We start from the raw sequence: 24,798 nt of genomic DNA on the forward strand, positions 1-24,798 counted from the left end.
CTGTAAAATTACCACATACTCTGTTCAGAGGGCCTCATTATTATCAGGACAGAACCAAAATGTTGCTGTTGGGATTCATGCTCTGTGAGAGAAGGCAGGGACCGTTAGGAGCAGCCATTCATTTTATAGATAAAGACACCACGCCCGGGGAGGGTAAGTTAATTGATCAGCTCGCACAACTAGTGGCACGAAACAGGGCCTTGATTTCAGGGCTGTGCCGGAGCCAGCTTGGACCAGCTTGCAAGGATCGATTTTGAAATTTTCAGGAATTTTGCAGGTCTGTGGCCATGGTGGGAATATTTGCAACCTGGGAATTGGCACACCCTCCAAATCAGGGCTTTCCTCTCCTCCTCTCCCCACTGGGGAGCTAGTTGTCACATGTTTGCCAGCGCACCATTGGCCTTGGTGTTCCCTCCTGTCTTGAGAAATGGAATGGAGGTCCCCTGGGCTCTAGGATTTTCTCTCTGTTCCCGCCAGCCAGTTGTCCTGCGCTCCCTTGCTTATCCCTCAACAGGCTATAGTTCCTCCAACATAGGGCTTGCCGTCCAGATTTCCCTCTGAAACCTCCAGACTTGTCTGTCCAAGCTTGGCGTCTCCACCTGGACATCTCAGAGTCATCTGAAGTTAAACCTGTTCCAAGTAAAACACTTGATTGCCTAGCTGCTTCCTCCAGCCTGCTGTCACCTCAGTACCATGCACCACTATTCCCCAAGCATTCACACTGGAAAACAGGGAGGCATCCTTGATTATTCCTTCCTTTTCCTCATATAGTGGAATTGTGCCCCCCAAAAGATATGTTGAGAAGTCCTGTGAGTGTGACCTTATTAGAAATAGAATCTTTGTAGATGTAATTAAGATGTAAGTTAGGATGAGATCACACTTGTGAAACACTTAATGAACAGAAACCTCACCAAATGGAGTCCGGAGACCAGAAAAGGGAGCTCTCACGCCCTGTGACGGTAGCAGAGCGCAACAGGAGGAAGAAAGACTCTCCTCTTTCCTGGGGAGGACTCAGCCAATGAAAACCCATGGACTCTGTTTACTACGGCCCTGCCAAGTTCCTTTCCTTCTCTATAAAAGCTCCTTCCTTCCCTTGCGTGTGGCTCCACGTGGTTGCAGACCCCCAAATTGCAATTCTCTGCTGATCCCAAATAAACCCATCTTTGTTGGAGAAATATCTGGCAGTCTGTTTGTTTCTGGTCAACATACTGGAGTATGGTGGATCCTTAATCCAATACAGCTGGTGTCCTTATAAAAAGAGGAGAAGAGACACAGAGAAACACGAGAGAGACACCATGTGATGACTGATACAGAGATTGGAGTGATGTGTCTGCAAAGCTAAGGGGCACCAAGGCTTGCCAGCAACAGCAGAAGCCAAGAGAAAGGCACGGAATAGACTGTCCCCTAGAGCTTCAGGGAGTGCATGTCCCTGCCAATACCTTCATTTCAGACATCTAGCCTGCAAAACTGTGAGAGAATAAATTTCTGTTATTTTTAAGCTGCCCAATTTGTGATAGCTTGTTACAGCAACCCTAGGAAACTAACACATCTCACAATCCCTAGCCTCTCCACGTTTTTTCCACCAGCAAGACCTGTCAATTACGTTTCTAAATAGAACTCAAATCTGTCTCTCTGCTGCCACATTAATTCAGACCATCTTCATCATCAGCGTGGACACTGCAACAATTTCCTAACTGGCCCAGACTTGACCCCTCTAATTCATTCAGAAAGATCCACACAGAACCTCAGATCACGTTCCTCCTCTGCTCAAACATCTGATTTCCCCTGCTCTTAACATAGCCTCCAAATGTCTTAACATGGCTTGCAAGATGCTACCTGATCTCTTGATATGTGAAGTCTCACTCTCTCCCTCCATGCTCCAGATACACTGGCTTTTTTATTTTTTTTAATTTTATCTTTTTATTTTATTTTTTTGCGGTACGCGGGCCTCTCACTGTTGTGGCCTCTTCCGTTGCGGAGCACAGGCCCTGGACGCGCAGGCTCAGCAGCCATGGCTCATGGCCCCAGCCGCTCCACGGCATGTGGGATCTTCCCGGACCAGGGCACGAACCCGTGTCCCCTGCATCGGCAGGCAGACTCTCAACCACTGTGCCACCAGGGAAGCCCCAGATACACTGGCTTTTTTATTGTTTTACTCTTAATTTTTTTAATTCTTCAAATTTGGCAAATTCCTTTTCATCTCAGGACCTCTGCAAGAAGTACTTGCTCTGCCTGGGGAACTCTCCATTGCCTTCCTCCTACTTACTATCTTTCTAACTGCCTGCTCCTTCTTACCTTTAGGTCTATAAAATCTTTCCCTCCACCTCTGCTTTTTTCTTTCTTTCTTCCTCTGGTAGATTGCATTTTCAAAGATGGTCATATAGAAGATTCACATATCCCCCACCTTCCGATGGCCCAAGACACTGGAGCTCTGGAGGCAGCCCAAATATCCTCAGAAGAGTGCCCCCAGGAGAAATAAGCTTAACCATGATGGCATCATCAAGTTCCCCCGATCACTGAGTCAGCCATGAAGGAGATGGAAGACAACAACTCACTTGTGTTCATTGTGGATGTCAAAGCCAAAGAGTGCCAGATCAAACAGGCGGTGAAGATGCTCTATGACCTTGATGTGGCCAAGGTCAACACCAGATCAGGCCTGATGGAGAGAAGAAGACATATGTTCGATTGGCCCCCTTCTGTGATGCTTTGGATGTTGCCAACAAAATTGGGTTCATCTAAACTGAGTCCAGCTAACTCTAAGTATAAATTTTTTTCACCATAAAAAAAAAAGATGGCCATAATGGTAGCCTCCTTTCCACGAGCTTTCTACAGTGCGAATTTATCATTCCTACAGCAAGAAGTAGAATTCAGTTTCCTTTCCGTTAAGTCTGGGGGTAGTTTGTTATCCACAGTAGCTACTCACAACTCACAAACCTTGACTTATTGGGCTGACACCTCCGAGAGAACGGAGGCTCTGTGAGAGCAGGTGGTACATCTGTGCTGCTCACTGCCGGGTCTTCAGCAGTTAACACAGGATGCGCAATGTTACAGGGGTTCAGTAAAGGTAAGAGGGTCCCAAAGTCTTAGTGCACAGACTTCTGGGCTCCCCTGCACTGAGTGAAGCAAGGGAGGAGCTCTTGTCTTAGCCACTTGTAATGGAATCTGACATTTGCAATTTCAGTCGTGAGGAAATAACTTAGAACTAATTTCTTTCTGGCTTCTAAGCTGACCAGTCTTATTTAGAACCTTCTACTGAAATGATAAAATGTATTATAAGCTATATTAATATATTTCAGTAGCTGAAGTAATTTGGTAATTTTATATGTCGGAAAGTAGCTTCATACTAAAGCTGAAAAAAAAAGGCTGTGATTAAAGGGAGACTATCCAATATCAATAAGAGATAAACACTATTTCTTATTTTTTTTCACCATCCATTTTAATAAACTCATTAACCCATGTGATGATGTTTCTGCCAGGGGATATTGAAGAAATTTACACATTCACCTTAAACAAAATAGAATAGGAAGTACCAGCCTCATTTACATAATTGTTTTGGATTCCCCAGATAGAAATACTTTTCAGGGTTGTCTTGTCCGAACATAATCTGCAATTTAAACTGGAGGCTTCATTTTTTTTCTTTCAAATTCCTTGTGATAAGAATCCAAACTGTCTCATAATGTTAAATCTTGCCTGAAATGTTTTATACATATCCTAGTCCCTTGTTGCAAGATGATTCTGACACCCTAAAATTAGAATGTCAACATGACATCTCTTTATTTCTTCAGAACCCTTCTCTGAAGGTATCTGAAAATGCTACCGCCGCTAATTCTTCTCTCAGCTAGGTTTCAAGATATTTTCTTATACAGTCCTCCTACATAGGTGCTCAATAAACCTGGGATTAAATTTCTCAATGAAGGTCACTCAGAAGATAGATCATACAGTTATAAATTGATTACTTTGATTTTCCCTTCAAAAGGAATGATTCACCTCACATACATAACCTCTCATGCACTTAAAAACAGTCTGTAATTGTGAAACTGTTTTATAAAACTCTTTTGAACTTTCTAAGAATTACTTCTCAGAGGTGGTTTAAATTAGTGTACAAGTCAGGATGGGTTAGGCTATGCCACATTAACAAATATCCCCTAAATCTTAGTTAATTATTTCTTGCTTATGTTACATGACCAATTTGAACTGATGTATGTGTGTGTAGGGGATCTGTTCTCTGATGCTGTAGTCACTCGGGGATCTAAGCTTGACAGAGATTCCATCTTGGATATGTTTCCAAGCGCACAAAGACAGGAAAAAGGACACTTGGTAAATTGTGCACTGGTTTTTGATGCTTCTGCCTGAAAGTGATGCATATCTCATGTCCTCATGCTTCGTCAGCCAAAGCAAGTTACACAACCATGCCAACTTGCAACGGGTGTGAAGAAGCATAAGCCCTCCGTGAGCCTGGAAGGAGACAAGAACCGGCATGTCTCTGCACAGCTGCAATGACTACCAAAAACTAGAAGGTGACCCAGGACTTCACAAACAACCAGGCAATCTCTTGTCACGAGGGAACAAAAAGTCCAGACTTTCTCACTCTCACTTAAGATTTATTTCCAAGTGCCCAGGTGAAGGCAGTTAAAATAAAGGAATGTTTCAGATAAATACCACCTCCTTTGAAAGAAAGTAGATTTGTGTTTGCATACCATAGTATTCTGTATCTGGTAGTGGCCCCAGAGCTAACTACTGTGGGATACTGGATAGTAGACCAAACACTCTTAAAAAGGAAACGCTTAGGGTCTTGCAACCCAAAATGTGGGACTGGCAGCATCAGCATCTGGTGGGCGCTTGCTCTAAATGCAGGTTCTCAGGCCCTGTCCCAGCTCTACCAAATCAAAAATTGATTTTAACAAAATGGTTAGGTGATCCATGTACACGTTAATATTTGAGGAACACTGGATTGATTAGGATATCTGGGGTATGCCCGTGAAATCAATGACATAACATGCTTGAAAGTACATAATTGAGGTCCCAATTTTAAAAAGGTCTCCTTTTTAAAATTTGGATTTTTAAATTGTCATGGGCTCAAGATGCAAAAAATTTTACAGCGTTGAATCATAGAAGCAAACCCTGCTGTACTTAAGAATTTTATCTGCCTAATATTTTGCTTGTTGGGTGGGCCTCATGGGACTGGCATCTTATTTTTCCAGTCTTGAAGAGAATGGCAGTCGTGTGATGTTACTTTATTGGACTTCAAGGAGAGGTCAGATTGTACCGTGCAAAGTACAATTTACACATAATTCTGAATAGTAAGAAGTTCAGGTTTTCCCCCAAAATTCTTTGAATTAGTCCTCAAGTCTTCAAAGGCAAAATACTGCTCCCAAGCTTTATGGAAAGCAGATATTATTATAGCCTATCTCAGATTCCACCTATTTTGGGGAGAGGGTATTATTCTCATGTATGTGAAAGACTTCCTATTATTAACATTAACAATGTAGTACATATCAGAGGTAATAGTCATCACTTCTGGTTTTTTTCTTCCCTAAATATGAGTATTTCCAAAAAGAATAAAACAGAAGGATTGAAGTGAAATGAAAGGAAATAACTGCATGAAATGATTTCCTCCCTGAATTGTGGGGCTGGGGGTGCTTTTTATGAAGTCTCAGCCAACGTAATCCCAACCGGCCAGGAAAGGTAAACCTGATGTGAGGCTCAACAGTAACGCTTCAATTTGTTTAACGCTTGCTGTGAAAATAATGTCACTCTACATGAATTTCTTAATGCAATCACCACCTGGGGAGAGAAAGAAGATACAAACAAGTTGTCATATATTTTGCGGTTCTATCTAACATAAATAAGCCAAAATTTATCCACCAGTTTTATGATGTATTTTCCTTTAAACATGGCTCTGCCTCAAAACTACTGCAGCAAGATACTGAAAACATTAATGAGAAACATAAAACATGTGCAGATAAGCTACAAAACTATTTCTGTATTCAGAGTCACTAAGAGATGCCTCAGTTAGCCTGATAATCTAGACGTCTTGACACCATTTTATTCCCAACTGTTGGTAGTAATTTTTCTGCTACCCCTAAAATAAGCAAGTCTCCTCATCAGTGGCTACATGAAGCTTGGCTAGCTGTTATAGTGCTGCCTCTGGGTTCAGTTCAATGAAAATCCTGTTTCACAGGAAAGTAGATCATGTTGCCTAACTGAAATTTAAGACACTGAACTCAGCAGAACTCAGAGCAAACCAGTTTGCTCTTCTAGTTTGTTTGGTGTTTTTTTTTCATTACGCGGGCCTCTCACTGTTGTGGCCTCTCCCGTTGCAGAGCACAGGCTCCGGACGCGCAGGCTCAGCGGCCATGGCTCACGGGCCCAGCCGCTCCGAGGCATGTGGGATCTTCCCGGACCGGGGCACGAACCCACGTCCCCTGCCTCGGCAGGCAGACCCCCAACCACTGCGCCACCAGGGAAGCCCTCTTCTAGTATTTTTTAAAATATGTGAGTTTTTCAGAAATAGACTCACAGACATAGAAAACTAACTTATGGTTATCAAAGTCAGGGGGAGGGATAAATTAGGAGTTCAGGATTAATAGATACACAGTACTATATGTAAAAAGATAAACAACAAGGACCTACTGTATAGCACAGGGAACTATATTCAATATCTTGTAATAACCTATAATGGAAAAGAATCTGAAAAAGAATATATATATATATATCTGATTCAGTTTGCTATACACCTGAAACTAACACAACATTGTAAATCAGCTATACTTCAATTTTAAAAAGTGAGTTTTTGACATCTGACTTCTGATATGACCCTGAAGAGGTGAATTTGGTTATAAAGGAGTGATGGTTGTTTCACAGTGCATCTAACCAAAGTTTGGGTGTTACAATGCTCTTAATATAGCTACGTAACCAGGTTGTGCAATGCTACTCACAAAACCAGAAAAGCTCCTTTCTTCCCTTCTTTTCATTCCCAGTGCTACTTTCAATGACTGTTTTCTCCAAATCACTCAGGAAACCATTGAGGACCATTAACAGGCTATTGGAAAGCCCAGAGCAACTGCCCAAGGACAGGAAAATGCACTGGCTCTTTTAGAACCTGGGAAAGAGCCTACAGATCATTGCCACCGAGCTGGCATTAGAAGACTTCCTTCTCACGGTGTAATGTATAGTAGCCATTGTTCAGTGATGAACAGAACACCACAAGCCCTCTGTCTTTAGGTCTCTGCATTTTCTGCGGTATTTTCTGCCCAGGTAGTGTCTTTGCAAAGTCTTATCTTACCCTTTTTCAATAGTTACAAAGAGCTCTTAGCCAGATCCACTTATATAATACAGTATTGCCAACCTCATTATCATCAAACAGAATTAATTAATTGCTCAGATGACCAAACTAATGTGCAGGGCAGCTTGTCTTTTGCTATTCAGAAATGTTTTTATTTAGTTTATATTCTCTTTTAATGCATTAAGGATATCCTCCTCTCTAACTCCTTAACTGAGGCAGGACTATTTACATTCCTTCAAATTTTTATATCTACATAATAAAATACTGCTTTTCTGTGATTGCTTAATATTATTTCTTACACTTATGTGTATCTTCCTAACACATCACATTTGTTCAGTGTTGCCTAATTAGCCATGAAGCTTCATTCGCTTATTCAATACATATTTATTATCAGCCACTTTTCTGGTTACTGAAGGTACTTCAGTGAACAAAGCAAAGAAATATCCCTACCCTCAAGAAGCTTACATTATTTTTAAGTTGCAGCACTTTTAGGTGATCTTTTAAAATAAAAATCCCCAGCTTAAAAAACAAATCTATTTGGCCTCTTTATCCATATGTCCAAGTTATAGCTAGTATTTGGAAATAACACTTATGAACCAGTTATTTGGTGCCTGGCAATGTGCTGATTACTTCACATTTTGCTCACTTAATACAGTAACTCCAGAAGGAGGTACTGTTATGATCCCTAGTTTACAAATGACGACAGTGAGGCTCAGAGAGATTAGTTAAGGCGAAGATATAAAATTTGATTTTTCTTAGCTCTCAACAACCATTTCACATTCTAGATGATGCTTTACACACATTTCATAAGCGGATGAATGAATGTATGTACGTTTTGGAATTCCCATTCTGCTTGCCATTAAACACCAACAACTTGATGACGTTAGAACAGTCAACCCATTCTGTGGGGAGAGAAGAAGGTGGGAAGGGTGGTAGGGAATTGATTTTTTTTTTCAGTGAGTTTAGGCAGATGATTTTATTGGTGTTTGGTTATTACTGGAGGTGGTTGCCTTATCAGGTGAGAAGCTGGACAGAGACAACAATTCCCTCCACTTTGGGGCCTCAAATTAGCTGCCTCTGGGATTCAAGCTCTTCAGTAAAGTGTTGGAGAAGAGTTCCCTCAGAGTCCCAAGAATTAGAGAAGAATTGAGGGGTGGATACTGGCCACCCTGAAGGTGATGGTAAACTGGCGGCAGCCTGAGCTCAGAGAAGGATGAAACCAGGGCATCTGCCCCTACAGTCAGCATTAGGGGCTGCGCCTGTAAAACTTTTCAGAGGAGTCCCAACTTATGATGGTTCAATGTATGATTTTTTTGACTTTATGCAGGTGTTAAAGTGATATGCATTCAATAAAAACCAGACTTCAAATTTTGAATTTTGAGCTTTTCCTGGCCTAGCGATATGCAGTAGATACTCACTGTGTCCTAATGCTGGGCAGCAAGCCACAGCTCCCAGCTGAGACAGGAAGTAAGGAGCAGGGCACAACCATTAAAAGAATGACACTGCCATCGAAGATACAACAAAACTGGTTAGAACCTACTAGACCCAAGATGGTGGAAGATTTGACTTAGAGTAGACCTTGGGCCTCATTATACGCTCATTGTAATACATTAGCATATGCCAAACGACATGATAGTTCTGAGGCCAAGTAAAAAAGGCCCAAAAGTGGGTTGTACTCCAAGTCCTGGAAACCCCCACCGGTTCCCCAAAATAGTCAAAATAATCCTCCTACTGGTTAGCCTATGAAATTACCCAGTCCATAAAAACTAACCACACCCACACCCTGGGGCACTCTCACCTTCTGAGATGGACTGCATTCTGCCTATGAAATGTGTATCCCTCTCAATAAACCTGCTTTCACTTTACTGCCACTGCTCTTGAATTCTTTCCTGAGCCAAGCCAAGGACCCTCACTTGGCGCCCATCTCAGGGACTCGCCCAAGACCTGGGACATTACCATCCTCTCTGGCCCCATTTTCCTGCAACACAGGGCAGCCACGTGATCATGAGGGTTAACTACATTCTGTACCCAGACTACCACTGTGTTTTTCACTTTCAGTGCAGTATTCAACAAATTACATGAGATGTTCAACACTTTACTGTAAAATTGGCTTTGTATAGATGATTTTGCCCAACTATAGGCCAATGTGAGTGTTCTGAGCACGTTTACGATAGGCCCGGCTAAGATGTGATGCTGGGTAGGTTAGGTGTATTACATACATTTGCTTCTTATAGTTTTCAACTTACAGATGGGTTTATCAGGACGTAAATCCATCATAAGTCTAGGAAGATCTATATAAGATTTGGAAAGATGGAAGGCACCTGTTGCGTGGGACAGAACAGCGCAAACTCATGGTGAGGGAAATGACCACCGCCTTTCCCTATGCTCTTACTCCGCGGCCCCAGAATTCCAGTTTAACCCCACAGGATTCCCACAAGCCTCCTTCCCTTTTCTCGGCTACCCTTCGCACCTGTTCTCTCCGCCCGCCATGTGTGCACATGCGCGGAGCGATTCTTAACTGCTGCTTTGGAGACCGCGGGGCATCGATCCACTCCGGGCTCGGCTTCTTCACTTGTCGGCCCTCGATTGAGGCGCCTTGTAGCGTCACTTCTGGTGGATCGGCTTCCGGTTTCCGGCTTCCGGCTTCCGGCTTGTGATTCGTACTGGACGCCGCGGACGCCTCCGGTGAGTTGGAGCGCTTTATTCTTTTGTTTTGTTTTGTTTTGTTTTGCTTTGTTTTGTTTTGCTTTGTTTTCGGTACGCGGGCCCCTCACTGTTGTGGCCTCTCCCGTTGCGGAGCACAGGCTCCGGACGGGCAGGCTCAGCGGCCATGGCTCACGGGCCCAGCTTGAAGTGCTTTATTCTTAATTTTCTCTCTTTTCCCGGCTGCGGGTTGCCACTCGGCCATACGCTGTCCTGCGGGAGCTGGGGGTGGGCAGGGCGCGGCGCCGGGGCCGGAACGTATTCGCGGAGGGTCGGCGAGGAAGCGAGGGAGGCATGGAAACTGACGCTCGGGTCTGGCTAGGCCCCTCGACTTAGGAACCTTGTCTCTGGCGGGACGGGTCGGAGCCGGGGATCGTGTGGCCGCTTCCTGGGGCTTCAGGCCGGGGCCGTGGGCGAATGTGCCTGGGTCTGGAGAGGCGGGAACCCTCGCGCATATGAAGTTATGGATAACTGGTGTTCTTTCGCTGGTGCGAGTCGTTTACAGCTCCCTCTGAGCCTTCAAGTGCTTGCCAGAGGCTCCCTTTTGGATCCGGGAGGCGACTCCCGGTACCCCAGCAGTCCAGGCCACCATCAAACCTCGCGTGAGATAAAGCGAGAACTTCCCCTCTGATCTTTCTGCCTTCAGTTTGATCCTTGTCACTTCCCTCTCGTCGTCGTTCGCGACCCCAGTCTCCCAGGTTTCAGTTTAGGGCGTCGCAAGCCTCTGAGAAGCGTTACCTTTCCCCTGTTACTCGCACAAGTACAGTCCTTGTCTGTGGGCTCCTTCCTTGTCAGTCATCCTATGCTGTGCACATACTGTGGGTGTAAATGTTCATGGAACGAAGAAATGTACGGGGCACCAAGGAAATAAAGCAAGGCCACAGTTTGCAACTAAAACAGTGGGGAAAAATGAAATAGTGTGGTGGGTGTGAAAGAAAAGTGCAAGAGACAGAAAACATGGGCTGAATTCTTAGGCCTCCTACTTATCAGCTATGTAACTGGGCAAGGACTTGCATTAACCTGTAAAAGACATTAGTAACAGCTGCTCGAAGTGCTTACTTCTGATTCCAGAGCTGCTAGAACTTTATTTCATTTAGCCTTTCTAGCTCTATTGGGTAGATTCTGTTACCATCCCCGTGTTACAGATTTGGACCTGGGAGATTAGAACTTGCCCTCAGTCAAGCAGCTAGTAAGAAGCATAGACAGATTTGAATTCAGATCTGGCTGGCTCTAGAATCTGAGCTCTTAACCATCAGGCGGTACCGCTCCAGTCTCTCAAGTCCATTAGAGGTGACTTTGGAGTGAGGGCTGTTGGTGATAAATTAAGTAATAGTATGAAAGGGCTTTGTAAGAGTACCCATGAAAGAGTTCTTGGCAAACTTCATTAATGTTCTTTTCTTTTTTTAAATAAATGTACTTATTTATTTTTGGCTGCGTTGCGTCTTATTTGCTGCACGCAGGCTTTCTCTAGTTGTGGCGAGTGGGGACTACTCTTTGTTGTGGTGAGTGGGCTTTTCATTGTGGTGGCTTCTCCTGTTGCGGAGCCCTGGCTCTTGGCACGTGGACTTCAGTAGCTGTGGCATGTGGGCTCAGTAGTTGTGGCTAGTGGTCTCTAGAGCACAGGCTCAGTAGTTGTGGCGCAAGGGTTTAGTTGCTCCGCGACATGTGGGATCTTCCCGGGCCAGCGCTCAAACCCGTGTCCCCTGCATTGGCAGGCGGATTCTTAACCACTGTGCCACCAGGGAAGTCCATTAATGTTCTATCTTTATGATTTTTACTGGATATACATTTGCTAGTTTCTTTTTTCATTTTTCTTCAAATCTCAGTTTTTAAATTTTGTTAAAAAAGAAAAGTTATTAGGTAGATGGGAGAACAGTATCACTTGTCATAAGTGAAAGATAAGTATAAAAATAAATGTATGGAATAAAAGAATGTTATTAAAATTTGACTAGATAATAGTGCCCCACCAAGTTTTCAGCCTGAGAACTGTTCTCCTTTTGTTTAAAAAAGAGGGCTAGGAAGTCCTTGAGAGATTTTAAAGACTACTGCCAAACTGATATTTTCTGACATTGGGGGTTGAAAGAATTGAAAAGTTAGTACCCTTGTGCTGTGTCCTTAATGCCATACTATCATATGAATGAATCCTCCCTGTTTAATAACGGAATATTTACTGTCTCTTTAGGCTATTTGAACAGTTTAACCCACAACATGGATATCAGACCAAATCACACAATTTATATCAACAATATGAATGACAAAATTAAAAAAGAAGGTAGGTGCTTTTTTAAAAAAAACTGAAGTGTGTTTGCTTACTACCATCTTAAAAATTATACAGCTTCAAAAATTCTCATCTAGTCATCTTTCTCAGTGCTTGAAATAATGTTTTATCCCTTATTGTGTAAGGATTTTAAGGCTTTTTAAAGATAAAAATAGGTAGGGGCTGAAAATGTGTTGACTCTGTTTTCACTCATAGTTAAATGGTTTCAAAAACTTAAAATTAGACTGCTAATGGGAATAGTATGATGTTTTTATTAAAATATGTAACTTTGTATAAATAAATGGGGGGGGCACTCAGTGCCGTGTCATTTTATGAAGAATTTTGTCTTAGTTTCATTCACAAATAACTGGTTTCCCCTCTAATTTTGTGCAGAGTTGAAGAGATCCCTGTATGCCCTGTTTTCTCAGTTTGGCCACGTCGTAGATATTGTGGCTCTAAAGACCATGAAGATGAGGGGGCAAGCTTTTGTTATATTTAAGGAACTGGGCTCATCCACAAATGCCTTGAGACAGTTACAAGGATTTCCATTTTATGGCAAACCGATGGTAAATCATTCTTATTTTGGCATTAATCGCTATTAATGGTATGATAGATGTATAAATATACCCTTGAAAATATGGCTGTTGCTTTTTGCCTTCAGTTAAGAGTGGGTTTGGGTTTATTTTATTTATGTATTTATTTTTATAGAAACAGTAGTAGAGCTTATAATTCACTTCTTGATTTATGATAGTTCAAATAGGCAAAAACAAAATACATTGAGATGTAGAATATTTTAAAAACAATGGCAGTATAGGCAATATTCTCATCTCAAAAGAACTGGGAATTAATAATTACTCAGATTATTAAAAAGAAACCTCTGTAAACTTGTAAAACAACACAAAAAATCGTGGATCAAAGAGGGAATCCAGTCTGAAGTTTCAGAAAGTAGCATGATGAAATACTGCGTGTCAGAAGCTATGCAGTCAAAGCACTGATCTGAGGACGGTTCATAGATGTAAAGTCATAGGTTTTATTAATGAATAGCAATGAATGGAAATGAAATAGTTACACGTGGAAAGTTTTAAACTCAGGAGTGACATGAGATTTCACATTTAGCTGCTGGATGAAGATTGGATTGTGGGAAGGGCAGAATGGAAGTAGGGAACTCAGGAGGCATTGGTATTAAGTCAGAGATGGTAGAGGATTGGATCAGGGTGGAGACAGTGTATATAGCAAGGAGCTCTAGGTGTGTGAATAGGTACGTAGTACCTTGGGTGTGGATTTCAGTGCTTTTCTTCCGGAACTGGAATGTGATGGGAAGGGATGTTGGGGAAAGAGCCGAGGCCCAGAGTTTCAAGGACCCATGTTCTCATTCTAGTTCTGCCATTAACTGGCTCTGTGCTCATGTTCACTTTCACCTGTTAAAAAAAACAATAATAATAAGCAAACTGGATATTCTTTGGTTTAATTCAGAAGCAAGCAAAAACTCTATAAAGGACCAGATAATAAATATTTTAGACTTTGTGGGCTACATACGGTTTCTATTGCATATTCTTGCATGTGTGTGTGTGTGTGTGGTTTTTTTTAACAATCCTTTAAAAATTGTCTTAAAAAAAAAAAGAAAAGGAAAGAAAAAAGTACTTAACTAATAAGCCATACAAAATCAAGCCATACAAAATCAGGCCATGGGCTGGATTTGGCCCATAATCTGTAGTGCAGACCTCTCTTCTGATATTTTTTTTTTTTTTTTTAACAAATGAAGAATCAGGCACAGAAAACTTCTGTTACTGTAACCAGTGGCATCATCAGGACTTGAAAGCTAATCTCCTGGACACCCAATATTGTGATTTTTTTTTTCCCCGCTAAACTAGGATTCAGCATCCTATCTGTAAAAGGGCCAGATAGTAAATATTTTAGACTTTATGAGCCAGATAATCTCTTCTGCAGCTACTTAACTTTGCCTTTAGGGCCAGAGAAGCAGCCACAGAAGGTGTGCAGATCGATGAGTGTGCTGTGTCTCAAGAAGACCTAACGTACAACACCAGGCAGTGTTGTCTGTGGTCAGTAGTCTGAGGACTTTGGTACCACGCTGTTTAATTCAGGACTGAGCGCTGTTTGTCTGTTACTGGAGCACATTTTCTTCCCGTCCTCCGTCCAGCTCTCCTTTTCCCATCATTTTCCCACCTGACTGGGCACCATATATGTGGAAAGTCCTATTGCAGAAAACTGGGAGATAGTACCTGCATACCCCAATTTTCAGTAAATTGGCATTTCCTGAGACCAGTTTATCTTTCTCAGTAGTGTAAAGAACTAGCATAAGTGAGATCTCAGTTGGCAGTAGCATAAGACTGGGTTTTAGTTTAAATCTACAATTACATTAGTATGAAGGAACAGTTTCTTCTCGAGGGTGTTAGGGCTGTTTGCTAAGTTGGGATGACAAGTTTGCATGTGCCTGTGACTGAGATGCAGGAAGGCTGGAAATCGTTTGCTGCGTTTGGCACTGGCTTCACCTTGCCAGCTAATTATTTAAAATCAGTGGAGAAAGCCCATTAGACTGATCTCATATTGAAGGTATTTTGGGACGTCTGTTCTCTGCCTTCAGGAAAGTGGTAGACACTGCCAAATCTCTCGCATCCTGGAAGAAAGAAAAGAATGTTCCTTGAGCTGCCTTGTTTATACTTACTTAGGTGGTTTCAGTTGCCAACACGCCGGATCAGAAATGAACAAACTTTTCTATAACTTGGAACTCAGAACAAAATTACTCTCTGTGATTCAAGGGCATTTGGTTATTTAATTCCAAAAATACCTCAGTAAAGTAGAACCATCTTCCTGAGGACTTCTGTCATGAAACCTTTGGTATAAATGTAAATCTTGCACCTTCTCTAAGCTGTGGGTGGACTTTTATACCTGACCAGTATTTAGTCTAGACCAGGGTTTTCAACACTGGCACTTTTGCCGTTTTGAACTGAATACTTTTTTATTGTTGGGGCTGTATTGTTCATGGAAGAGTGTTTAGCAGCATCTCTGGCCTCTGCCCTCTTAGCATGACAACACACAGTGTCTCCAGTCAGCAGTGCCAGCTGTCTCCTCGTGGGCAGATTCGCCTCTGGTTGAGAACTGCTGCTCTAGACCAGCCAGCTAAGAGCGAGGGCTGAGGTCAGAAATTTTCACAGGTCATAGGGACGAATACAGGATCACCCAAGATCTGTTCAGGTCGGGAAGAAGGGAGTTGGGCGGGAATCCCTGGGAGCAAGTCAGAGTTGGTCCCAAACTATTTCTTTTGGTTAGATGATGACATGCAAGACTAGCAGAGTTGCTCGCAGGGTAAGTCCACTTGGAGCTGCCATGGTCCAGCAGCCAGAGGAAGCCTCAGGGACTGAGGTATCGTGGGAGGCCTGCCGCCCCCCCTCGGTTCCCCCGAACATTCAGCTATGCAGTAATTTTAGGCCAGGGCCATACTGCTCAAAGTGTGGGCCCCACCATTCCCTTTGTGCTTGTTAGAAGTGCAGAATCTCAGGCCTCACCAGACCCCCTGCATCAGGATCTGCACTCTTAACAAGCTCTCCAGGTAATTGGATGCACATTAAAGTTCATGAAATGCTGTCCTAGACCAGTGTTTCTCAGCGCTTGTTCAGTTGTGTGTGCTGTGCCTGCTGGCTGTGGCGTATTACTCATGCAAGTGACCTGGTTGCACTAGCTGTGATGCCATCTTTTTGTTTCCTTTCAAAACTTTTTAAATTTAAGTGGATGCCACTGTTAGTCATTTCATTTAAAAATAATAGACCAGATTCAAGGGAAAGTCATTCTCAATCTTTGGTACTTTAACTTTGGAAGTAACAAATTCCATGCATATATGGACCCTCTGTGTGTCCCTGTAAGGGATAGACAGCTTTCCAATGCAGTTTTCTCTGTTCTTTTAAATGGAGAGGGGCAGTGGTGCAGATATTTCAGTCCTGTTTTTCTCATATGAAAATCTATGGTTTTTTCTTATAATAAACACAGTTGAATCTAACTTTGTCCCAGTTGTGAATCATGGGTCACAGCTTATTTTCATTTGGTGCTCAGTATAGTTGATAGATTTCCTTAAGTATGTGTTTAAAATTAGCTCGTATTTGCATAATGAAATTTGAAATATTGATGACAAGTGTAGAAACAGCCTTCAGCATGATGAAAAGTAACTTGTTTTCAAATAATTAAAACAGCGAATCCAGTATGCAAAAACAGATTCTGATATAATATCTAAAATGCGTGGCACTTTTGCTGACAAAGAAAAGAAAAAAGAAAAGAAAAAAGCCAAAACTGTGGAACAGACTGCAACAACCATGAACAAAAAACCTGGTCAGGTAAGATGGGCAAAAGTTCCATTTTTTTTTTTTTTGGTATTAAAAATTTGATAGAGATGTCTGTCTTCCATTTGAGGGGTGATCTTTGAGGCACGCATGTGCACATGTGTGTGTTTAAAGGTAGATTTTTAAGAAGCTGGAATGGTTGAATTCTAAAATTCCAATATTTGTGTTTAAGCAACAGATTAAAATATAAACCTTTACATATGCAGATTTATATTGAACAGTTTTTTTTAATTTGCGTGACATTTAGCTCCATCATTCTCCAAAATTTGTTAATTTCTATTGGCTTATTTTTCAAGTTCTGTGTATAAATAATACTGTAGATGTTATCTTTAATCATGAGTATGCCACTGAAAGCTGCTTTCTTTGAACAGTTCAGGAATTCAAAATCTAATTTAAAGTACCAGATAAAGATGAAATTATCATCCAAAAAGTAGTTACTTTGGGATTGAAAGTGATTAGAAATCAGTTGTACTAAGTATAATGCTTGACTTTTTTCTAGTTGTTTTTAAAAAAAGAGAAAGATTGGTCCTTATATTTATATTTCTCCGTAATTTTAAAGCTTAGAGGTTGAACTTTATGATATAGACCTTTCAGAAACATTTGACAAGTTAAATACATTAATGTTTGAGTCAGAGTTTTAAGATGTAAAATCTCAGTGAAAGTAAATAGATTTAAAAATCTGTTTGTTAATCTTATTTTTATGAAGTAATTTAAAATGTAAATACCTGCTGCTTTTTTAGAGGGGTTGGAAATGTTAACTCTTTCTCTATTTCTTTGGGTTAGGGAACACCAAATTCAGCTAATACCCAAGGAAATGCAGCACCAAATCCTCAGGTAATATTTTTTTCCATGTGATACTTACTTTAAAATAAAATTACAAGACAATAACAATAATTACAACAACGTGCATGTCTCCAAAAACAAAATGATTCCATGTATAAGCCACAATAATGTGGAAACTCACTCATCAAAACGTTTTAATTTTCTTTAAGAGGGAGAAAACAAAACCTGACTTTATTCCTTGCTTCCTATGGTGAGTCAATGACAGAATCAAAACAATAGATTCTAAGCTCTATGAGGTCAAGGAGCAAAATGGTTGTTTACCGCACAGTACATGGCCCAGAGCTTTCCAGGCTTGTGGCTTGGTATCCATTCCCATTAGCTAAAGCACTAACCCATCTTTTCTCATAGAGCAAAGTTGTTTTACCGTTAGTTGCCTTTGCTCTTATTTCCTCAGCACATACATATTTAAATCTCCTGATATAGACTTATCAGGAAACTCTTTACCAAAGAGTTTTAGAAACTCTTTACCTAAGCTTCCCAATAAAGGCCTCAAAAAGAAAGCCTGAGTTATGTACTAATGGTTTCCCGATTAATCCCTTGGGTGCTAGGGTCTGACAGGATCCTTACATCCAGGGAATTCCTTGCACCACTGAGGTTTTCCTCCTCTGATTTTAAGTTATTTGCATTTTCTTGCATTGTATACTCTTTTGAAGTCTTTCAACAATTATAGTCCAGTTCACAAATGCCAGCACTTAATTCTCTAAGCCCTAAGTTGTTCTTTACATTTCATCTTTTTTCTTCCACGAAATTAGCCTGAAGACAGAGGCTCTTACGTATAAAGACCTTTCCCTATAGTTCCCCATAACAGTGTCTGTATCCACTTACTTGTATGTAACTAGATGCCATGTATATCTCATTTTCTCAGAAGAAACAAACACTAAAAATTGCCAAGCAGTGGTTCTAAGTGGAAATCTATTTCCAGATTTTCTCACACACTGGGAGGTAGTAAGCGATAGCGCAGAGGATTGAATATCTGAGGGTTAAGCAGCTGAGGATGGGTGACACCGATGCCTTCTCTGGTTTGTTAGGATCGGTTACATAATCCAGACGACAGAATCCTCCCGTTCCAGCTGACCTCCAGATGCTTAAAACTTAAATATTGTTTTAAATACCATTAATTAAATACTTAAAAACTGTTAATAAGATTTATAATCTTCCAGATATTTATTAAGTGACTTGAATGTCTACCTTGTTAGGTTTTTGCTTATTTCTCTGGTGTCACTGTTTCTCAGCTTTAGTGTTTGATGTAGTAAGATTTCACAAGCCTTAAACGGTGGAATGTAGTTTTCTGAAGTTTAGATTTTAATGTAAGAGCCAAATGGTTTACTGTACTTTTTATATTTACAAACCAACTTTGCCTTTTCTTTTTAATAGGTCCCCGATTACCCTCCAAACTATATTTTATTCCTTAATAATTTACCAGAAGAGACTAATGAGATGATGTTATCCATGCTGTTTAATCAGTAAGTGTTTTCATAAACAAGTCTGTGTTCTGAGAGTCTTCCTGACAGGACAGATAGCACTTCCCTGGGTTGAATCCGTTTGTATATCACACAGTAATTCCTTACAGCTTCATTGAGTTGCTCCAGGATTAATCATGAATTGAAGCCAGTCTGCAGATTTATCAAATAAAAAGCTAAATTACCTGTAATGTTTGAATTGTTAATTCTAGTTGATGAGTAAAACAGGAAACAAAGCTTTGATGAAATGACAAAAACAGAATTAGCTTACATGATTCCTGCAGTTCTTTTCATGGTATTAATTATAATTTAGGCTCTTTCATCCCACTCAGGATTCTTGCTGGGATGTGATACTTTTCCTGGACTCATATCAGGAAGTTGCTTACCAAATTTAAACACAGACATTTACGTATTTGATGTCATCTCTGTATTTACATGTATATAAATTGTATACGTATGTAAAAATTGTTTTAATTCTTTATAGGTTCCCTGGTTTCAAGGAAGTACGTTTGGTACCTGGGAGGCATGACATTGCTTTTGTTGAATTTGAAAATGATGGACAGGCTGGAGCTGCCAGGGATGCTTTACAGGGATTTAAGATCACACCGTCCCATGCCATGAAGATCACCTATGCCAAGAAATAAGATTTGGGATAGCTGCCTTTAAAGGACTTGGTGTTATGTATAGTTTTCGTTTTGATAACATTTGGTCAGGCCACTTTAATAGTTGGGGGTAGGGGAAAGTGTATGTGAAATTTTTGTAAAGGATTTAAAACATTACCTAGTCTTTGTTTAGCCTTAGTGAACTATGAACTGTGAAGGCCTTAATTTTGTACAATAAACTTTTATTTGTATTCTGTACATAATATTTCATTTATTGGCCCACTGTCCTATCATCAAATGCTTATGCTAGTCTAGAACACATCTTAAGGTATATAAAACTGTAATAGGATGCTTTCCTTGTGTGTTTTTTTTTTTTTTTTTTTTTTTAATTCATTCAGTAGCCAGGACCTCCTCTGACCACAGCCAGGAAATGTTCTCTCTGATTTTTTTTTAAATTAATTAATTAATTTACTTATTCAGTTTGGGCTGTGTTGGGTCTTCATTTCTGTGCGAGGGCTTTCTCTAGTTGCGGCAAGCGGGGGCCACTCTTCATCGCAGTACACGGCCCTCTCACTATCGCGGCCTCTATTGTTGTGGAGCACAGGCTCCAGATGTGCAGGCTCCGTAGTTGTGGCTCACGGGCCTAGCTGCTCCGCGGCATGTGGGATCCTCCCAGACCAGGGCTCAAACCCATGTTCCCTGCATTAGCAGGCAGATTCTCAACCGCTGCGCCACCAGGGAAGCCCCCTCTTGTGTTATTTTGGAGTAGCTAATGGTAGATGCTTTTCTAGTGTTACTTTGGAGTAGCGAATGGTAGAGAAACATTGAACCACTTTAATAAAAGTAAAGGAGAATTAGATCAAGCACATGATTATATTTTCCGTATTGTTTTCTGTGTATGAACTGCCATCCTGGAATTCATTTTCTCGTTTGTTTTTGTTTGTGGGATTTTTCTTTGTTTTGGGCGCACCACACGGAGATCTTAGTTCTCTGACCAGGGATCGAACCCAGACCCCCTGCAGTGGAAGTGCCGAGTCCTAACCACTAGACCGCCAGGGAATTCCCTGTTTAGTTTTTTAATGATTCTTTGACTAATGATAAAAATGATATCCTGGATATGAGAGGAAGGTGGGACCTGGGCAGGATCTAAACTCATCTTCATGTTCAAATAAATGAGCATAGTATTTGCTGGTAGTAGACATTTCACAAATCTTTTCATTCCGTTTTTAAGTGAATAAAGGCCATTTAGGAGTAACTGTACTTACTGTTTTCTGGGAAAACAGATGGAAAGGGAATATTGTCTTTAGACTTCACATTTTACGCTCTTACCCTCTTGAGGCAGGATCGTTCCTAAGGAATACCTGCTCAGTTATTAACCTCGTTATTGAACGACCTCCAAAGGAAAGATTTTTAGTCTAATCTTTTTGAAGACTAGTAGGCTGACTTGCAAAGGTTGCCAATCCTAATCTTGCTGTCTCTTTGTGCTTCTTGAACACTGATGCTCAGATATTTCCAAAGCTCATTTTCTGTAGTGTTTGATTTCTACCTAAGGCTATTGATTCAAGTCCCCTGCTAGCAAAACCACAGGTGTCTATAGAAGTGGACGATTTTTTATGTATAGTGCATGGTAAAGTGACTGTTAATCACTTTTTGTGTTCCAGTTTTAATACTTCCTGGAACAAGACTTTTCCTTATCACTTAGATTTTTTTGTGTATTGAATATATATGGAATACATATTTATAGGAAGACCACTTTCAGAGTTATGTAGATTTTTATCACATCACTCTTGTGCATACATGAGGAGGAAAACGCAGAATAATTTTTATCCCTTAACTTTCCACCTGCAGGGTTTGATTCTTATGAGTAACTTTTTAACCTAGTTGTCAAGTTCATTTATGTCTGTAAAATGTATTAACAGTGAGTTACTAGAAAAAAGACCGTGCTCTTGCATGTTGACAGCAATGCCATTTGCTAGTACATTTTCTAACTGCTTGCTCTCAGTGACTGTCCTTAGCTTGTCTCAGAAGATGTTTCACAGGACTTCCGTGGTTTTGCAGTAGTTAAGAACCCGCCTGCCAGTGCAGGGGACACGAGTTTGATCCCTGGTCTGGGAAGATTCCACATGCCGTGGAGCCACTAAGCCTGTGTGCCACATCTACTGAGCCTGCGCTCTAGAGCCCGCGAGCCACAACTACAGAGCTCATAGCCCCCGCTACTCTTAGTACTCTATCAATAGTTGATGAGTTTTGGCAGTTGTATAAGTTGTGTGAGAGTCATAATCAAGATACAGAGCGTTCTGTCACCCCTCAAAGACAAGAGCTGCCTTGTGCCCCTTTGCAGTCAGACTATCCCCCCATCCAGACCCCAGGCAGCCACCCATCTGCTTTCTGTCACTGCGACTGTGCCCTGTCTAGGATGCTTTTGAGATTCATCTCTGTTGCGTGGATCATTTTGTTCCACCAGCGGATGGGCATTTGGGGCCGTTAGGAATAAAGTGGCTCTGAACATTCACATACAAGTCTGTTTTGGACATAGGTTCTGTTAGAAGAAGATTTCAAGCAGAGGAGTGACATTTGATTACTTTTGAAAGCTTTTTATTTTGAAAATTTTTCTGATTTATATAAAAGCCGAAATAGTACGCAGAGCTCCCATACATATTTTTGAACTGTCGAGGAGAAATTTCCCCCTCTACCCGTCCTGAGTTCTTGTGGCTGGACTAATAATGAAATTGATACAAAACAGATTAATGGGGGAAAAATTTTTTAATTCATGCAGACAGAGGTCTCATAGAAATGAGACCTAAGTAGTGGCCAAAGCAGGCAGCTTTTATACCTTCTAGAGAAAGAAAGAATAAACTAGAGATGAAGTGACACGGCAAAGAAACTTAGGTTTGGGGTGCTCAATTAGTGAAGAATCTGAACAGTTCGACCCTGAGGTGGTAAAGGAGTAACAAGGTTTGTTTATACAAGCTTCTTGACCTGAATTCCCTCTCTCTGGTGAAAGGGGTGTCCTACCTCTAGATGCAGGGGCTGCATCTTTCACATGAGAGGTTTATTTCCTGCTTTCTGGTTGACAGAAAGGAGGGTCAGGGTGTCACTTTTGCATTGGCGGTTCCTTAAGTAACTAATTCAAAATAATCAATATACCTTATTTTGGGGAGGCCCACCCTGAGCCCTAGCAGAACCATTTGACAGTGTGTTGACTTGATCGCTTGTTACCCCCTTAAAAACTTCAGTGTGAATTTCCTAAGTACAAGACCACTCTTCCACATAACTTCTAGATGACCAGCAACATCAAGGAATAACATTCATCCAATTTATTTTTTTGTATTTTATTATATTTTATTTTTGGCTGTGTTGGGTCTTCGTTGCTGCGCGGGCTTTCTCTAGTTGTGGCGAGTGGGGGCTACTCTTTGTTGCGGTGCGCAGGCTTCTCATTGCGGTGGCTTCTCTTGTTGCAGAGCATGGACTCTAGGCGTGTGGGCATCAGTAGTTGCAGCACGTGGGCCCAGTAGTTGCGGCATGCAGGCGCTAGGGCATGCAGGCTTCAGTAGTTGTGGCACACGGGCTTAGTTGCTCCATGGCATGTGGGATCTTCCCAGACCAGGGATCGAACCCGTGTCCCCTGCATTGGCAGGTGGATTCGTAACCACTGTGCCACCAGGGAAGTCCCCATCCTATTGATTGATGTCCCAATCATGACCCCAAAATCCAATCCAGGATCATGCGTTGAGTGTAGTTGTCATGTCTCTTTAGTCTCCTGTCAGTTCCTCAGCCTGTCCTAACCTTTTATACTAAAAATAATGAATTTGCAACAGTACCTCTGATTGCAACCCAATAGCACTGAGTTTATTCTAGCCTTTCCCCTCTCCTTACTTGTAACTTATTCTTCTCGAGGCCCATTAATCTCCATGTATTTAATAACTATATTTTGAAAAAGATTCGATCAAACTAGGATCTTCTGACCATCCTTAACTTACTGATCCGTGGGAGTTGCACGGAGGGTCTAGAGGGAGCAGATGTTGTTATCCATTAAATATAGCAGTTTTCAACTTGAATTTAACTTTCAACTTTGGCTGCATATTAGAATCATCTGGGAGATACTTTCAAATACCCATCCCTAACCTACACCCCAGATAAATTAAATCCCAGTCTCTAGGGGTGAAACCCAGTCGTCAATATTTGTTAAGCTCCCCGATTGAGTCCAACGTGAGTCAAAGTTAAGAACTAACAAAGCAGATTTCTACCTTTATGAAGTGGCTTATATGATTAGATGGTTAGTTCAAATTATATTTTTCAAAGGTAGTCTATAGAAGATAGCATCAAAATGGAAACTATTCGGAGAGTCTCACATCTCCATTTTAAACTTAAAGGCTTAAAGTATTTTGTTTGGGTACTTAACAGGCATTTTGTCCCTTGAAAATGTTGTATCCAGCAAAGACCTGATGACGAATGTGAAATCCTGGCTAAAAATTTGTGCTGTATTTGATTTGCCCTCGAGCAGCACTTCTCAAACTTTAATGTTCATACGAATCACTTGTATCTTGTTAAAAAGTCGATTCCGATTTAGCAGGACTGGGCTGGGGTCTGAGAGACTTTATGAAGTGATGCTAAAGTTGCTGGTCTGGAGACCATGCTTTGATGGCAGGACCCCAGCATCTCTGCCCTAATCATTTAGTCAATGAGTCTTAATTTGAGGGGTGTAATGAACATCTCTTTAGGCCTGATAAAACCTAGGGACTTTCCCCAGAAAAAAAGAGTACACATGCATGTATACACCTAAGCATATAATTTCGGGGATCATGCATTCATTCAATGAATACCTATTCATAAGTACCGAGTATTTTTCTGGGTGCTAAAGATAGAGCAGTGGACGTCCCCACCTCGTGGAGTTTTCATTGTGGTGTCAGGGGGACAAATCACCAAGTAAGTAAACAAGGCATGTCAGGTAGTGAAACGTGCATCAGAACAGTGTCCACGGGTCGAGTGATGGACGGATTGGGTTGCGGGAGTGCGGGACTGGCTCTGTTAAACTGGTCTGTTGGTGGAGACATCGTGACTATCAGAGATCAGAAGACCAGTATCTGGAGGAAAAGTATCCCAGGCAATAAGCTTAGAGGGCCTAAAGTAGAAATGAGCTTCACATTTTCAAGTGGCTGGTGTGCCGGGAACAGAGCCAGTGAGGGGGAGTGACAGAAGGTGACCTAAGAGGGGCGGAGGGGCCAGATCATGCCGGGCCTTGTACGTCAAGGCGAGGAGGCTGCTTCCACCCCGTCCACTTGTCCAAGACTTTTTTTTT

At 41.4% G+C, this 24,798-nt stretch overlaps 1 protein-coding gene across 1 annotated transcript; it reads left to right on the forward strand.

Moving 5' to 3' along the window:
- The first annotated feature begins 9,891 nt into the window (after positions 1–9,891).
- SNRPB2 (small nuclear ribonucleoprotein polypeptide B2) lies at positions 9,892–19,757 on the forward strand. Its single transcript, XM_032606901.1, has 7 exons — positions 9,892–9,970; positions 12,171–12,260; positions 12,639–12,811; positions 16,448–16,588; positions 17,378–17,428; positions 18,812–18,900; positions 19,382–19,757. The coding sequence occupies exons 2-7, from the start codon at positions 12,197–12,199 to the stop codon at positions 19,539–19,541; spliced, it is 678 nt and encodes a 225-aa protein (XP_032462792.1). The 5' UTR covers positions 9,892–9,970; positions 12,171–12,196; the 3' UTR covers positions 19,542–19,757.
- Positions 19,758–24,798: the final 5,041 nt, after the last annotated feature.

This window comes from Phocoena sinus, chromosome 15, assembly GCF_008692025.1.
Source record: "Phocoena sinus isolate mPhoSin1 chromosome 15, mPhoSin1.pri, whole genome shotgun sequence".
Taxonomy (NCBI): Eukaryota; Metazoa; Chordata; class Mammalia; order Artiodactyla; family Phocoenidae; genus Phocoena; species Phocoena sinus.